Below are 12539 nucleotides of genomic sequence, written 5' to 3'. Positions count from 1 at the left end.
CAGTCGGTATTTTTTGTCAAGTGCTTTGTATAACGAGTTCATTCTGGGCACAAGACAGATTTTCTTGTTATGAATTAATATGGAAATTTGCTTTAGGTTTTAGCCTATATTCTGCAAATAGCACAACTTCATCGCTCTTTGATCTCTCCTCTCCCCAACCCCAACCCCACGCCGCCCCCCCCCCCCCCCCCAAAAAAAAAAAAATACACCTCCCCCAGAAAGAGGATTGTAGATCCAACTTCTTATTGCTGGAAGTGAAAAAAAAAAAATACTTCTCTTATATGTTTTAGCTGAATTTCTTGGATATTGTGTTTTGCATTTGGATTAAGCAAAATCCTTTTTATTGAAAGAGTAGGTGAAAGGCTCCCAAGACTATAAAATAGCCAACAAGGCTATAAGTCAAACTGGACACTGAAAAAGAAGAGCCGAGTCCCTTCTAATCTCATATGCTGGAATATCACTAAACTTTACAAACTTAAACCCATTAATCCTCTCCGTGGCTTTGTCGGCCACTTTTCTAATCTCATTTATTGATTTTGTGGCTTTGTTGCCAACAGTCATTTTTCAAATGTATATCTTTGTGTCTGTGCACTCCTTCACCATTGAAAAGTTAGGAGTTATACCAAGAGATTGAATGATATCTGATATCACTTCAAAAGAGAGTGGAGACCTCATCATAGACAATTACAACTGTCTGACTTTATAATGGATCATCTAGTGTCTGTCAGACCCTCACTATTTTTGTTTCTCAGCTGTTGTTAGATACTGCATTGATTTTTCTACAATCTTTTCCATCCTACTGCTCTTTAATATATTACTGGGCATTTATCTTGTTCATAAATCAGATTGTGGTATGATTAATCTGGAGTTTTGGGTCTCTGTGCAGGAATAGCTTTATACCTTGCCCAGGCAGTTGTTAAAAATGCATTTAGTGACCTAGATTCTGTTAGTCATGGGCATGAGAGTGCATCTTCTAAAATGTGTTTAAAAGCCACAACTGAAGCGCTGCAGCAACCTAGACATAAGAAACGGAAACATATTACTGCAGCAAGCTCTTTGGAGGAGCACCAGAATGGAGTTGGCTCAGAGGTTGAAGTACATAAAAACAAACCGAAAGTTCCAACCTCTGTCCAGATAGCTGCCTTACAGGCTCTGGAAGTTCTTCTTACTGTGGTATGTATCTTTCATGTCAGAGAAAAATATAATGGTAGCTTGCATGTAATCATTGTAGATGAACCTTTACCTTTCGGCTAGATAAGAGGGCCAACCATTAGCTGGCTAATCTACATAATGGGCCTTTTGAAACATGGTGACATTGAACGCAACCATTACAGCCTAGAAGGCTAGAAGAGACCAAGCCTCATTTTTTAGAATGTTTGAATGGTGAAAAGATGCCAGGGAAGCGATCAGAGAAGTGTAGATATAATTTTTATGATTGTCATATCACACTGAATTTTTGCATAGGAATATTTTCTGGTGGATCCATCCCTGATTCCCTGGGACCATGCCAGGTGTTTCAGTAGGTGTTGTCCTAGATCTAACTAATAAGCACTTGGGATTTTCCTATTATTTGGGTCTGCAAATTTCTGTACATTATGTGTTCATGATTCCCAGTTTCAGTTGCATGTTTTTAAATTCAAAAAAGTTTCTTTTCAGGGCAACCATTCTTTTTTGTAGAGTGTCAATATATTAGAAATCTCCAAAGTACGTGAAACACTCTTTACATTAAAAAAAAAATTGGTAACACTCTTTACATAAAATTAATGATGAAAAACTAGAATTTATTAAGGACATAGTTTGTTGAGATCAGTACTTGTTGGGGTATAATTTGTCAGTCTGAAGGATGTAATAAAGGGAGGACTAGAGAGGAGATGTTATAGTTGCTAATCATCAGGTGTTCATTTTTGCTTCCGAAATATGTGTATATTTTTTTGGAGAGCACTAAGGGGCCAATGAACTAAATGCCTCTGAGCATGTAATGACTATTTGCTTTGGAGAAGTTTGGGGTTAGGATTTTTGCTTTGTCTGCATTATCATCTAGATAACCTCCAATTCTTGCTTGTAGATATCATAACATTTTGGTCGATATCAACATTAACTGGAATGTCATTTTAGTTAAAATATAATAATATGGAAAATTCATCATAGAATTCTTACAGGGTGGTGCTTTGAGGTCCGAGTTTTGGCGAAGGGATGTTGATCTTCTTTTGATTACTGTGGCAACAAATGCCTGTGATGGTGGATGGACCAATGAGGCAAAAGACACCTTTGACCTGTCTCATGAACTTGCTTCAACTTGGGCAGATTTCCAGCTTGCTGCATTACGTGCACTTTTGGCCTCTCTTCTTTCCTCAGCTCATGAACGACCACCATATTTATCTCAGGGTCTTGAACTTTTTCGTAGAGGTAAATCCTCTTGCACTTGCAATTCTTTTATTTTAATAATTTTGTCGTTGTTACGAGAACTTTATGACGGTTGCTGATTCCTAACCATTGTGTTTGGGACTCCAACCTACGTAGTCAAAACAGAGTGTGGACCTTCCTGTCTGGTGCTGATCAATCTCCTAAAGATCAAATCTAGTCCCCTACACCCAGGAAAGTCCTCACCGCTATGCTAGCAATTATGACATCAGTTGTGAATTGCAAATAATTCTTTTTAATATGTAGGGGGGGAGGGGTTGCAAATCATGCTGGTTTGATTTCTGTAAAGAAGTGAAAAATCATTATGTGCATACCATACCAAACTGAAGTGAGACTCAACCAACTGTAAGAGCAAAAACATCCTGTTACTGAATAAATGCACTCACTTGACTTATTATATTTCAGTAAAAAATATCTTAAGGGAAAATAATGTTGCAGCACATTAGTATTTTGAAGAACAAAAGGCTTTTCTGATTATACTATTTCATTGTCTGCTATTTTCTCTAGCTTTTACAAATTTGCCATAAAATTGTTCTCATGAAATGATTTTCCAGGCAAACAACAAACAGGAACAAAACTGGCTGAATTCTGTGCCCATGCCCTTTTAGACTTAGAAGTGCTCATACATCCGCGAGCTCTTCCACTGGGGGATTTTACATCTGGAAGACACGATGCATTTGATGACAACTGCATATTTCCAGAAAATATATTTTCTGTTGGTCCCAAACCGAAAGGTCAATTTTCAAGAGTAATGGGATTGGATGAGCCTGATCCAGATGATGACCTATGTAACAGCTGGCATGGTAATGGGGAAGAAACTGAGGCCCCAGTGGGTGTCCGAGATAAGCAATTGGAAAATGCTGAAGAACCTTGTGAGAAACGGCAGACTAATGGAGATTCCCAAGCAGAAAAGATCTCCAGCGAGCGTTCAGCTGGTGGTCAAGCTCCGGAAGAAGGCAATGGGCGATCAATGGATGATGATGTGGAGATGGGAACAAGCAGCGATGGAATCATGGTTCAGTCAGAGCGATTGCTAGAATCTGGCCCTTGTGGATATGTTGAGACGTTGAATAAAAGTCTCTTGGTTCCTACTGGCAGTGCAAGAGGTGATGCATCAATAAATGTGACTATTTCATCCAATATTTCCCTTGACAATGAAATGGATGGCAACGTTGCAACGCGTGCTGCAAGTGCATCTTTGTTGGGCAAAAACAATCTTCTATCCTCTCCATCAGTGGATGAGAAAGAAACAGGACCAGTAGTATTCGAGTTAAATTCTGACTCATCCATGGATTCCTTCCCAGATATTGTAGATGCAGATCCAGATTCCGATTAAATGGGCTTGGGAGAGAGTGTACTAGTAAGGTGTTGAAAAAGAGAATTCCTTGCAGTTTTGAGGTTTAACTATTTTTATTGTGGTCCAAATATTTGTTGGATGGAAATTAAGGAAAAAGAAAAATATTTATAATGAAATGTATGGGAAGGGTCACCTACATGTGTGAGATCTTCAATCTTGATTTTTCATTATCACAAAAGGAATCAGCTGGAAAACCATTCTCTAGCTGTTGGAAAATCCGTGGTCGACCTCTGTTGGGAATATTTTGCCAACGGATCTCAAGGAGGTCGACCCTGCCATTTGTAGGCCGACTTTGTTGTTTGAGAAACCCATAGCTCACTGGAAGTTTTCTTCGCAGGCTAAGGTTGACCTCGAGATCTTCCTTGAGTCCCGAATGCTTTGATTTGGTTCAAATTTTGGCATTTCTTTGGGTGGGTGATTTGGCTGTCTTACCTGAACATGTTCTTAAGTATTTTTAGCCCTATTGACTTGTCCAAAATCTTCTAACAAATCTATGGCTTGGTGGCAAGTCTGATCAAATCCCAATTTTTCCGTGGGTTTCTACTTTTGTCGTACTTAGACATTTTCAAATCTAAGTCTCTTGGGCCTACCATATTGTGGGAACTTTACATCCTAGATTTACTTTAAATTACATTTTGAAACAAAATCCTAAGAGATGACTTAAATCTTAGCTTTTCTTGTGACTTGAGCTTTTCTATGATCTCCACAAGACTCGAGTCGTTAATTTAGTTGTCTAAGATATGTTCCTAGCTCATTGACCCATTTGGCTTTGCTTTGCGTTGCTTGTTGATGCTTGAAATCTCACCACTGAGAAGGATTAACCAGAGTGATGCTTACTCATCGATTTGATCCAGAAATTTATACAAGTTTAATTTCATGTTTTTTTCATCAATCAAAACACATGTTAATGGTCATTAAAACATGATACAATACGCAAGATTCCAACATATCCAATGATTGGAATTATCTCATCATTCTTTCACATGGCAGAATCTATCAGCCACTCATACCCTCCACTTAAAAACAGAGAAAGAAGAGGATACATTTCTTCCCCAACCCTCCCCTCTTTTACTTTCTACCCAGAAGCAAAAATTACTCCTGCCTTCTACACTTGACACTATGTTTCGAAAGTCAAATTATGATCTTTCTTATTTCTTCTTGATGGGAGTGAAGATCCCACCTTTAATACGTTTTCTGTATTTTATCCTTTCTATTGTTTTTGTAGAAAGAGCTCGATTTAGATAGCATGAACATCCGTTAGAGCAAACATCCAACAAAGTCCAAAATGGGCATATCAACTCAAATTAAATTGATGAACCACCCCCCCCCCCCCCCACCAATGTTTTATACTTTGAAGAAGCCACTTTTTTAATAGTACTAATGCAGTATAGGAACCACTGAAAACAAGGGAGAAAGCTTTGTAGTCCATGTGGCAAAAACAAGCCACTTCCGTTGGCATGTCTTCCAATTTGACTACAATTCCCTTTCAGAAAGAAAGACAACTGGTAATGGCTATAATATCACATAGCTATGGCTCATGAATTCAACCAACATCATAAATGTTTATTTCAGTAGATAAAGGAAAGGGAAGAACCAGGTCGTGGAAATAGCTTGCAGAAGATGGTTTTAGGTATCGGGATTGGACTGGCAGTGGCCGATATTGATATCTATTTGATACCACATCAGTATCGAAACAAGGGAGGGAAAATAGTGAAACAAAAACCTGCATCGGTATTTTGACTCTTGAGGGGTAAAAGATCCAGCCTGATATGGCAGATCCGTATTGGCATTACGGCAATTGTTATCGATCCTGATACTGTGCACTAAAACCCTATAATAGAAACCCACTATTACGAGGCTCCTGCTATTGCAAGGTCTGGGGAGGGGCATATGTACACAACCTTACCCTCATTTCTTTATGGAAAAACTATCTTTGTTTGAACCTCCGACCACCAAGTTGCAATAGAGCAACCTTACCATTGCGCCGAGGCTGCCATTCAAATGCTCCTTTGCAAATTTCATGTAGGAAGGCCTTCCTATATGGTCTAATTGGTTGTTTCCATGTGAAAATGTGATATGGCAATACCAAAAGATAGGGTTGATAGGGTATATTATCTGCATTGGCCAATTGTAAAATTTCAAAACCAAATTTAATCATAAAATGTAGTACCCCACGCAGTGTCTTCTCCCTTTTATTTTCAAACGTTCATTTTTTTCTCCAAAAGCTTGATATTTAGAAGAAAAAAAAAAATCAAGCATCATTTGGGCACATGGTCAACTCTATTATCACTAATTTTGCTTGTGCATAAGGGATCCTAACCCCTTCCTTATGGCCATACAGGAAGGCCTTTCAACATGGGCAGTTCAAAGAATGTTTTGCCACTACAAGTTTAACACAAATAGAAAGAGCTCAGAATGTGAGGAGAAAATTATCGATCAGCTACTGACTTCAGCCTATTGGAGGTGACGGTACTTCCATACACAAGTGATTTTACACTTTCACTGTATATGTCTCACAAGTGTCTCAGACTCTCACCATATAAAGACTAAAACTCAACCTATACATTAAGATTTGAGAATGTAGATCAAATGATTTCGGAGAGGATAGAGGCTTAATAAAATTTTAGAAATACGGAATTGGGATAAGAGCATATAATGAATACGCAGTTACACACCAACGAAATAACATAAAACAAGAACCTTGTTCCCACCTTATGGTCTGTTATCTGTTAAGTAGTTAAAATTTTCAACTGTAATTACTTTCTCTACGTTAATCTTCTCCTTGGAACCCAAAAATCAGGGGCTCCCTATTGATGAATTTTGAGAAGGATCTACCTCCCTTTGAGAGGTCCAACACTGCTCCCAATAGGTGTTCTCTCTTCCTTGAAAGGTTGGGTTGATGCATCAGATAGACTGGGCAGCCTTGAAACGCTACCCTTCCCTTTCCTGGCATTTGGTCCCAACTCTTCTATCATGTACTTCCACCCATCAATTGGTCTCCTCCGACTAAATATATGAGACTTGATAAAGCTCGCAATCTGCAAGGCACAGTGAAGAGCATGGATTATCTTGTATAAAAATGAAACACAGTGGGTCCCAATAACAGGTTAAAAGCAAGTCTTGAATCAGTTCAAGACCATTCTCAAACAGGCAAACAGCCCAACCCCCCGGTACAAATTCATGTCATGTCACAATCTAAATGTTCCTATCAAGAAACTAACAGTACATTTTTGGATCCAATTCTGGGCAATTCTCAGAATTGCAATTCTGGTCCCAATTGGAGAATAGTGTTTGGATGCACTATTTGTGTCTCCAATACTTCTCCTCTTGATGCAACCCCAGGTTCCAAAACCCTAATTTTGGGGTCACTATGGATCCACCAAAGGCCAAAACAAAAGAAACTCAAAATAATGTGGTCAGTGGCAATACTGTAATTTCTGAGAAAAGCCTAGGACCTCTTTTGATGAGAAAAAAGAATGTGAGGATAAAACAGTAAACTAACTTGAAAAAAGGGATGTAACTAGAATTTTTAAAATATGGAAGTAAGCAGAATTAACTAAAGGAGAAAAGGGCTAACTTGTAATAATAAGAAAATGAGTATTTACTGGCTAACTTGAAAAATCCCTTTCTTCAACCTCTTCACCATGATATGCCAGGGGAGAAGAGTCTATTGCGGTTGAGAGAACTCTCTCAACTATGACCCAATCAAACCAGGATTTTAGGAGTAGCTTACCCTCAATCCATGGATCCAACCAACAACAGGTTTGACGATCAACAGAAAGTGAGAAATTTTCTGAAACTAAGTAGGGCGGAGGTCTCAAAACCAGATCTAATTGTCGATGTAGTTCTCACAATCCACGCGCATACTGGTCACAAGACTTCAAAATTTGGGTAGCCTGGGGTAAGTACCACCACACCAAACCTGAATAAAGGACTGAGGGAGATCAATCACTCTTTCTCAGGCCAGTTGGTTCAGTAGCAGCAGGGAGAAGGATAGCAAAGAGGAAATAAAAGGAAGAGAAGGGAAGGAACAAGAGAGAAAAGAAGAGGAAAGGAGCAGGAGATTCAGAAGAACTCATCCGGGAGGGAGGGGAATCGAATAAAAGATAATGGAAGAGAAGAGGGAAAGCAGGTCACCCGACCATCAGCCACACACCCCAAGTAAAAACAATCTCAATATTCTAATCCTATCAAAATGAAGAGGTTACATGCATATAAATAAAAATTAGAAAGAAAAAAAAAAACTCAAACCTAAATAGAAACTGACTCAACTAGGAAACTAGAGAACTGGAAACTTTCTAAAACCGAAACAGATCTACTACAGATATACAACTCCCTAATAAAACAAAATAAAAAAGAAATTACAAAGATAACCTACAAGTAAACAAAACCTCTATCTACCCATGCATGTAACTGCATCACCTCTCCTTTGGTTGATGACACCCCCCCCCCTTTCCCCCAAATTGCTCTTGTTTTCTTATGTTTTAACGGTGAAACGACAAAAATCCCCTGCTAAAGCGCATGCAATGCGTAGTCTTAAAAGTTTTTAACCTCTCCATAATTGCTCTGTTGTATGCTTCAAAATCAGCCCAATTCTCCAATCTAGCTTAATTCTAAGAATTGGCCTCCAGAATTGGAGCCAAACATGTATGTCATGACATCAATTCTAATTTCTAAATTTCGGCCAAAATTAAGAATTAGAATGGTAACCAAACATGCACTCAGACAGCTAATTAGGCAACAAAAATAATCAAGACTTTGAGATTGTTATGAATTATTGAAGCAATAGTTTTGTGACTATGGCCTCTAGTATAAACAAGTCTAGGGCAGTGACCATCCAGGTTATCCCTTCTTTTAGGACAGAAAACAATTTCTGCACATCAGGTGGGCGTAAGGCCTACCCAGAGCACAAGGCTCCCACCACAGCGGGGTCTGGGGAGGGTCATAATAGAGAGGCTGTTTCCAGACTCGAACCCGCAACCACTTGGTTGCAATGGAGCAACTTTACCGTTGCGCCGAGGACCGGCCTCAGGCATCATTGGAAAATAAAGTTCATACTGATACCAAACAACTGGGTAGTTCATAATGTAATTCAAAGCTCCAAAAACTTCCACTGTTGAATCACATTTTCTGAGGACATACCTGAAATTTACAAAATGCAATTCGACGCTCAAATTCTTGGAGGAGAATGTCTTCCTCCCTCTGCGACATCTCCCAGACATTTCCATCTTGAGTTTTTGATGTTGTTTCCCAACCATCTGGCTTGGTTTTAAACTCTGAAGTGCTTGGGATCATAGAGTCATTTAATTCATTGTTACCAGAATCAAAAATCCTGCAATTAATGAAGAAGTGAGCAAACTCCACAATCAAGCCTGTCTAACATGCAGGCATGCAGCATCCATTAAGTTGCATCCAAACATAGGTAAATAATTTTTTACCTTGAAGATTTGATTACTTGGATATGCCAAATGATTGTGATGATTGGTCATCGATGAATATAGCAATTCCCATGGTTTCAATATGTTTCAAAATTTTAGAATGCCGGCATCGTGTAGATTTTCATACCTTAAGTCCATGATATTGGAAGGATGAATCCTCAGAAAGCAAAATTGCAATACCATGTAACTGACTCCAAGATGGAAAAAATATTTAGCAAAACTAAGAGAATTTAAGTCTAGTTAATGCAGTTGCTTTGTTATTGAAAGCAGTTGTGACTACAGAAATAAGTAAATGTTGTGTGGCTGGCTCCTAAAAGATCTCTTCCAGCACCCCCCCCTCGTCCTCTCCTGACCAGCCATTTTCAGAAGCTCATGGCAAAAGATAAATTAACTGTCATTAAGCATTTGTTGGATTAGATGGCAGTTTAATGACTATATACCCAACTGAGCCCATGATGCATATCAGAGGAGGTATTTGAATAAGTACCAACGTAGGAACCAGTCCAAGCCCAAACAAGGTCCATCGGTTCCCGCATTAAACCAGTTTTCTAGTTTTGGTTCAGATCAAGCCTATTATCTTGGGTGTTTTCTGGTTCACTCAAAACCAGACCCGTGGGACTCTTTAGAGTTTTTTATTTAATTATTTTATTGTTTATCTCTTTACTTGTAAAGGATGGTTGAGTCTTGTCTTAATAGAACTCTTACTTGCAAAGGAGGTATAGAGTCTTGTCTTAATAGAACTCTTCTTCTTAGTTTGGATAGAGTTTTAGTCATGTGTGACACCTATTCTAACTAATTAGATAAGATGAGAGTTTTAGTCATGTGGGATACTTATTCCTACTTTAGATAGAGTTATTCCTACTTTAGATAGAGTTTCCTATTTCCTTCTTTCCTATTTCAGTTTCTAAATAAAGCATTGTAAGGCTTCCCATAAACCCCCACAGTTTTGATAATTGAATAAGACTGGTTTAGCTTTCTTTTAATTCTATGAAATTCAGAATAGTGTTGTGAGATGCAAGGCAACCCTTGGTGAGATGCTAGGGTAGGATTGGTGGGATTCCAATCAAATTCCAGGTGAGAGGCTTGGTCCATATCATTCTACTTCTCTTCCATTCTTCTTCATCTCGTTCACCATTAAATCATGTCAGTATTTTCTGGTTTCTATTCTGTGAAAGTGCATACACTACTTGCTGAAATTTCAATTTTTCCGTTGTTTCCATTTGAGATTTCAAATCTTGTTGTCATATTTAGTCATTGGATAGTATTCCAAACAGACCCAAGGTTTCAAAATTCAATCTCCTACTTCAAGTTGGATTCCTACTTTTACTCTATTTTAAGACCAGATGTATTTTCTGTTTTAGATTAGTATCCTTACCTAATGGCTGAAATCTGTGCTTTTTGACGCACTTTTGTTTACTGTTTTGAGCCCATTAAGATCTGCTACCAGTAGTCAATTTTGGAATTCTGTTTCAAAGAATTCTATTCCCAATAGAATATCTTTATTACTACAAATCAGATCATCGGATCAGACTCATCTTTTGAGGAGGAGTTCCCCTTCATAAATCAGACCATCAACCAGGATTTCACTTCAATCTATGAAGCTGATTCCTAGATATTTAATTTCTTCTAAATCTGATCCTTTTCCCTTCACTGCGATTCTGGTTTTCAATTGAGTTTCTGAACCTAATCCTTTAGGCTTCTAGAAACGCATCAGCCCACTGAGGCCCATCTGAGCACCTAATGAGCAATAGCAGTAGAATGACAGTAACCAAGCACTAGCTTAAGTCGAGCTTCTCTATTGAACAAAAATATTAAACTAAGGAGTTGCATACTTGCATCTCTATTGAACCATAAAATTAAACTAAGGGGTCTAGCAACACTGCTCATCCATCGCAAAATTCTTTGTGCAGAAAGGTGGTACACTGGTAGTTCACCAACTTGGCATTTCTGCGTAGAAGAAGTTATCTCAAGCTCTATGGCAGAGATTAGTGGAACGCAGACTTCTTATTAAAATACAAGCTACTGCAAATGGACCAACCATAGTGCCATAACGCCATCTGAGATGCACTTCTTTATCACGCATGGACGATGTTGCTCAAAAAGATCAACTCGGCGACGATACTGAAGATCTGAATAGCAAACGAGGCAGAGAACCATGACTTAGAGAATTGCTCACTTTGATATTGATGGAAATATTATCGACAACAGATGGGAGAGTGACTTGAGCCTCAAAAACTGTCAGATGGAAGTCATGGACATGCTGTTTACAGGCTTCGACTCACCCTCGTTTTTTAAGGGTAAAAGAGATTGAGGTTTCATTCTTCTGGGTTGATTTGAATGGACTGAAATTTACAAAAAATTCCAGGAAGAATAAAATTTTAAGACCCGTCACCACCCGCCCAGAAATGAAAAGCAGGGGAAACTGACACTTAAACCCTAAAAACCCTACAATCACCAGTGTCGCACCAGAAAATGTAGTTAAGAATCAAAACTAAACCGAATAGTAAATATGGGAAATTTATCATCCTTATGAGAAAACAGTATTTCTAGAGAGAGAGAGAAAGAGAGATACTCAGAACAGCTGTCGAGCAGCCTCTCGATATCGTTAGGGCCAGTCGCAGAGGTGGTGGAATCCCCAAGCTTGGCCTCCTCCTGGTTTTCGATTTCTTTCATCCACAAGGCAGCGTGAATTCTCTGCTTCTTCAAACGGTAGTCTTTCTTAATGTTCTCTAAACTGTAAAGCGAGCTTTCCCCGTTCTGTTGCTGCCGTTGTTGTTGTTGTTGTTGTTGTTGTTGGATCATGGACTTAGGAGATCTTCCCCTTCGCTCGTTCCAGTTGTCGTTCATATCCTCGACGAAAGCCTTGGTCTCTGCGTCAACGTCCGATGGGAGGACGACAGTGGGGACACCAGAGGAGGGGAAGTTGACGTCGGTCTCCCATGGGGCTCTGTGGTTGTTGTTGTCTTTATTGGCAGATGAGAAATCATCTTCCGGGAGCCAAGCAGACTCCCAGGCATCGTTCCATTCATCGTCTCCGTTCTTCGTTGTACGATCGGAGGAGGCTTTGTTCGACACCCTCCTTCTCCGATCGCCGGTGAACTGATTGAAAACGGATTCCGCTGAAATCTGCAAGTCGACCCGGTGGCCTAGTGAGCTTGTTATTGCTCTAGCTGAGAGTCGTCTCAGGCTCTGCATTCTCCCTGTCTCACTCAGATCTTTAACTTGGACACACTCTTTGCTTAGTCAGTTCGAAGAAGGGGAGCAACTGTTTGTTCGGATATGCGAGTATAGCAATAGACTTCTCTTTCAATTTCAATCAATCT

At 39.2% G+C, this 12539-nt stretch overlaps 2 protein-coding genes across 2 annotated transcripts in view; one reads left to right on the top strand and one right to left on the bottom strand.

Annotated features, from left to right (window-relative positions):
- Window positions 1–3757, top strand: part of LOC122654289 (proline-, glutamic acid- and leucine-rich protein 1) — a 42292-nt gene extending 38535 nt beyond the window's left edge. The window contains exons 12-14 of the mRNA XM_043848308.1: window positions 887–1173; window positions 2160–2406; window positions 2976–3757. Coding sequence (XP_043704243.1) covers window positions 887–1173; window positions 2160–2406; window positions 2976–3757 — 1316 coding nt within the window. The remainder of the gene's footprint in view (window positions 1–886; window positions 1174–2159; window positions 2407–2975) is intronic.
- Window positions 3758–6561: 2804 nt separating this feature from the next.
- LOC122654290 (protein GAMETE CELL DEFECTIVE 1, mitochondrial-like) lies at window positions 6562–12446 on the bottom strand. The gene is made up of 3 exons (XM_043848309.1): window positions 11789–12446; window positions 8921–9110; window positions 6562–6816 (listed from the first exon to the last, which is right to left on the bottom strand). The coding sequence occupies exons 1-3, from the start codon at window positions 12409–12411 to the stop codon at window positions 6610–6612; spliced, it is 1020 nt and encodes a 339-aa protein (XP_043704244.1). The 5' UTR covers window positions 12412–12446; the 3' UTR covers window positions 6562–6609.
- Window positions 12447–12539: the final 93 nt, after the last annotated feature.

Source organism: Telopea speciosissima, chromosome 3 (genome assembly GCF_018873765.1).
Source record: "Telopea speciosissima isolate NSW1024214 ecotype Mountain lineage chromosome 3, Tspe_v1, whole genome shotgun sequence".
Classification (NCBI taxonomy): Eukaryota; Viridiplantae; Streptophyta; class Magnoliopsida; order Proteales; family Proteaceae; genus Telopea; species Telopea speciosissima.
The sequence above is the reverse complement of the archived record's forward strand: the minus strand, read 5'-3'. Positions and strand labels throughout refer to the sequence as shown.

What these genes read in the sequence shown, in the direction of transcription:
- LOC122654290 (XM_043848309.1), bottom strand. Translation starts at nt 12,411, where the DNA reads ATGCAGAGCCTGAGACGACTCTCAGCTAGAGCAATAACAAGCTCACTA. An exon ending in CTGCTCGACAGCTGTTCTGA is followed by an intron (nt 9,111 to 11,788) that starts GTATCTCTCTTT and finishes CATTAATTGCAG; the next exon opens with GATTTTTGATTCTGGTAACA. An exon ending in TTGCATTTTGTAAATTTCAG is followed by an intron (nt 6,817 to 8,920) that starts GTATGTCCTCAG and finishes TGTGCCTTGCAG; the next exon opens with ATTGCGAGCTTTATCAAGTC.